Here is a 4,482-nt window from a genome sequence, read left to right on the forward strand (position 1 = left end):
TGAGGGGGGGTGAGGGGGGGTGAGGGGGACGCAGCGGCCTGGTGCTGTCATGAAACTGTGGAGATGGCTCAAAACAGGGGAGGAGGTGGGTACAAACATACAGTACACACAGGTACACCCACACACACACACACACACACACACACCCACACAAGGACGCACTCGAACTCAAAACATACACTTCTAAAGAAAAAGGGTGGATCCAAATACAGCTGCTGCTCGTCTCAATAAACGGCGCTCGGCCTCCTCCTGCAGAGGTAGTGTAAACCAGCTGACTGCAGCCCGCCTCCTTTACGCAACATGTTTACTGGAGGCTCAAGGGGCAAACATAAAACTGCTCAAAACCACCAGTCTCAGAAAACACTTGTCCCGCTGCCAAGAACGCTATAGAGAGAGAGAGAGAGAGAGAGAGAGTAACATGTTCTGGACAAACAGAGCGACGACGCTTCATACAGCATTAATTCACAGGGTCTGAGGGAGCGCTGCATTCCCTTACATCAAACACCAGAGGAGGAGGAGAGGAGAGAGGAGGAAGAGGAAGAGGAGGAGAGAAGAGGAGGAGGAGGAGGAGGAGGAGGAGGAGTCGGAGTCGGAGCTCCCAAACACTTGACTCTGCTATATGGATTTGTAAATACTTGAAGATGCTTTTTGAATAAACATGTTTTAGAAATGTAAATAACTTTTCGTTCTTTGTGAAAGTCATAAAACGTGAAGTTTGTCCCTGAGTTCTGATAAATCTCACTTTAGAAAAGGTTTTTTTAATTGTAACTTATTGTTTATTAATATTACTTTCATGAATGCTGAGCAGAGTAGATCAGTGATCAGCTGTTCCAAACACAACTAACTTCTTGTTGCCAGGTTGGCATAAAGAAGATCTATCTATCTATTTATCTATTTATCTATCTATCTATTTATCTATCTTTCTCTCTAGGAACATAAAGTTCATCAAACATCTGTAATAAACATTCTGGTGAGGTGATGTGACTGTGTTGAAGTTGAACAGTGAAGTCATTAAAGTACATGCTTGTTTGAGGAGATCACAGTCTCCAGCAGAGTGCTTTGTACTGAACACACACACACACACATACACACACACACACACACACACACACACACACACACACACACACACACAGACACACACACAGGTTGCGGTGCAGCAGGTGTTACAGGTGTTACAGGTGTTACAGGTGTGTTACGTTGCGTCACACAGCTGCTGGTACCTGTCTCTGTGTCGGCTGAGTCTAGGGGCATGATATTCTTTTGGACCAGCTCCAGGGGCCCCGGCCTGAGAGCCAGCTTCTCGCTCAGGTCCTGGGCGAGCCGGGCTCGCTTTAGCCTCAGCTGGGCCTCCAGAGGGGGGCCGTCTGAGACCGGGTCTGCACAACACACAGGGGGACCAGACCGTCAGCAACACGACCGCGACACACCGTGATCACATGACTGAACATGCTGCACTGAAGGAGAGACTGAGGACATCTGTTCAAGACAGGTACAGTGTGAACGCCACATGAAGACAGTGACATGCTGCTGACACGTGAATGACACTGACAATCACATGATAATATAATGTAGAATGACACTGACAGGGACCGACCTGCAACACACTCAGTCATTTTACTTTTACTTTGAAAGAATAAAGTTTGAGGAGAAAATTCAAACCAACATTTAATCCAAACACAAACCACAGCCTGAACCTGGATCCTGGTCTCAACAGAACCCTGAACTATTCCACTTACTTCCAGCATCCAGATCGGTTACATCAATCACATGGTTAGCTCGCTAACAGATGCTAACAACCCTGTCAAAGTGGTTTTCCTTCTTGCTCAAGCTAACGGCTAACGGACGAGCTAACGTTACAACGAACTCAAACAAACAATAAATATTTCATTTATTCCTCTTTGAAACAGTTTCATTTTTACTTCACTAAAACTTTAAATGGAGAAAATGTGTTTGTGTATTTTCAGACGATAATATCTGACGTTGTAAAGAATGAAAATATTTCCTCCATCACTGATAAACTGCAGAAGTTTCACCTCCTGCAAAGACCAAAGATTCTATGACAGTATATGATAAATGCACATACATTTTACATATAAATAATCTTTCTCTTCAATAAGAAGAATGTTGTATTTTCTAAGTAAATAATAAAATGATCATAATACTTTATTTCTACTTTCTGCTCCAAAATTCCTTGTAAAATCAAATCACACCGTTTATCTAAAGTCCCGTCTGTTTCACCTCCGCTGATTGTTTATTTTCATTTCATCATTTCATCTTGGCCCTTTAGTTCTGCTGCATCCAGCTGTTGTTTCCTTCAGCCTTCAACAATCAATAATCTGTGTTGGATCAGTTGTAATATCAGACGCTCGGCACTCACACACTCTGAGAACTGGAACAATAAATACGGAGGTTGTAATTAAAGAGCAGCAGCAGGTGAGATTTCCAGCCTTCCTCAATCTCTCTCGGTCAAATCCAGAATAAATAATCAGAGCCGGAGTTGGCCCACAGTCTGCCCAGACTCTGCCCTCACACCGAGGAGAGCTCTGAGTCAGGCTCTTTATACGAGACACAGAAAGAGCAGCAGCTCTTATTTGGTCAAATATAATGTCTGTGTTTGTGAGGGACTGAACTGGATCCAGATCTGAGAGACTCAGGTGGAGTCGGATGAAAATGTAAGTTCATAAAAATATAATCCAACATCAGAATGAAGGTAAGATTCATATGATGCATTAAACTTCCTTAATCTCAGATACAGAAAAGATTTGGCTTCATGTCTCAGTCAAATCAGAATCTAATCTGAAACAAGAGGAAGAGGAAGAGGAAGAGGAAGAGAGGACAGAGAGGAGGGAAGGAAGGAGGAAATACCTCAGGAAAAAAAGGGGGAATATTAAAGAGGGAAATGAGGGAAGACTGAAGGAAGGAAAAATCAGACTAATGAGAAAAGAAAAGAAAGAAAAACTGAGAAAAAAAGATGTGATGAAGAAATGGAGGAATAAAGGAACAGAGGAACAAATGTCAAGAAGGAGGAAAGTAGGAGGACAATGAAATAAAGAAAGATTTAAAGTAGAAAAGAAAGTTGAAGTAAAAATGGAAGTAGGAAAAGATGGATGGAAGAGAAAGAATTTCCAGTGGGAAAAGGATGAGATAATGAAAACAAAGAAAGACAGAAGGAAAGAAGGAAAGAAAAGGAGGTTGAAGTAAGAAAAGGAAGGGAGGACAGAGAGACTGAAAGCAGCCTGGAGGATGGAGGGAAGAAAAGGAGAGAGGGAGGACGAGTGTAGTAAAGGAGGGATGGGGGTAAATCAGCTGATCCAGTGTCCAGTGAAAAGAGGTGGGGCGGGGGGGGGCATCAGCTGCTCGTGGTCACGGCGGTGATCCGCTGGCGTCCACCAGCAGGATGACATCACCTTCTGTTTATAGCTCAGCTGTCTCACTCTGCCCCGCCCCCCCCCCAGCTTCACCTGTCACACACCGGCTTGATTTAAAGCCTGACTGGTCGTCACGGAGACACACGGAGCTCTCAGCGTGTTTAAACCTCTCTGGCTGCGGGACGCGCTGTAACACGAGCCGGTGACCGTGAGGCCGGCTTACAGACACTTTAAACACTGTGCAGCCGTATTAAAAACACGCCGTACATATACCTGCTGATGTAAACACGGCGCCCAGAGCGGAGACGTATGGTGCATTAGGCGGGGAGTCATTCCCTCCGTGTTTCCATCCACCCAGGATGAAAGCTTCTGACGTGCACACGAGCACGGTGGACCTGCAGCTACAGCCCTGTTATCTTTATGAGGAAATATTAGATCTTGCGTGTGTGTGTGTGTGTGTGTGTGAGTGTGTGTGAGTGAGTGTGTGTGTGTGAGTGTGTGTGTGTGAGTCAGACCTGTGGCCAGCAGCAGACAGTGTGCTCCCATGCAGGCCACACGCCAGTCAGGCCTGAGAGGCCGGGGCGGATTCTTCAATAGCCTAATAAACACCAGATGTTCCCTGGGTAATATACACACAGACCCTGTGCCATGTCCATCTCCAGCCGGGCAGAGCCAGCAGCAGCAGCAGCAGGAGGAGGAGGAGGAGGAGGAGGAGGAGGAGGACGCCCTCAAATATGTCTCATTTTTTGGTGGAGGGGGGGGGGATGATGATAAGACATGGAGTGTGTGGGCGTAAGAAAGTGTGTACTAACAAACACAAGTCTCTGCAGCCCTGCTCCATCTGCGCCACCGCCTGCAATCAAGAGATAAACAGCCAATTGAAAGTCCCTTTTTTAAAAAAAAGCGAGCTGGCCAATTGCGTCGCTCCTTGCCGCCTTATCTGTGACAGACTCCTAGAAACTGATAGGGCCTCGCCGGGCCTCTGGATTCCGTTCCCCCGCACACTTACCAGCAGTTTATCTGGAGGCTGGAGCCTCTGTGAAATGGCAAACGGTGCCAGAGATATCATTCAACAAATCCCTGGCCGAGAGTCCAAGTCCCCCCCATAACC

The 4,482-nt window shown here is 46.1% G+C and overlaps 1 protein-coding gene across 5 annotated transcripts in view; it reads right to left on the bottom strand.

The window, feature by feature from the left end:
• myocd (myocardin) overlaps nt 1–4,482 on the bottom strand; it is a 109,354-nt gene that overhangs the window by 19,333 nt on the left and 85,539 nt on the right. The window contains exon 3 of one of the 5 annotated variants that reach the window (XM_087178330.1): nt 1,224–1,379. The exons of the other annotated variants lie outside the window; for them this stretch is intronic. Within the exon in view, the coding sequence (XP_087034456.1) occupies nt 1,224–1,379 (156 nt within the window). The remainder of the gene's footprint in view (nt 1–1,223; nt 1,380–4,482) is intronic. 5 annotated transcript variants of the gene reach the window in all.

This window comes from Seriola lalandi, unplaced genomic scaffold (assembly GCF_002814215.2).
Source record: "Seriola lalandi dorsalis isolate HSWRI2012SDOR001 ecotype SW California unplaced genomic scaffold, Sedor1 jcf7180002054683, whole genome shotgun sequence".
Classification (NCBI taxonomy): Eukaryota; Metazoa; Chordata; class Actinopteri; order Carangiformes; family Carangidae; genus Seriola; species Seriola lalandi.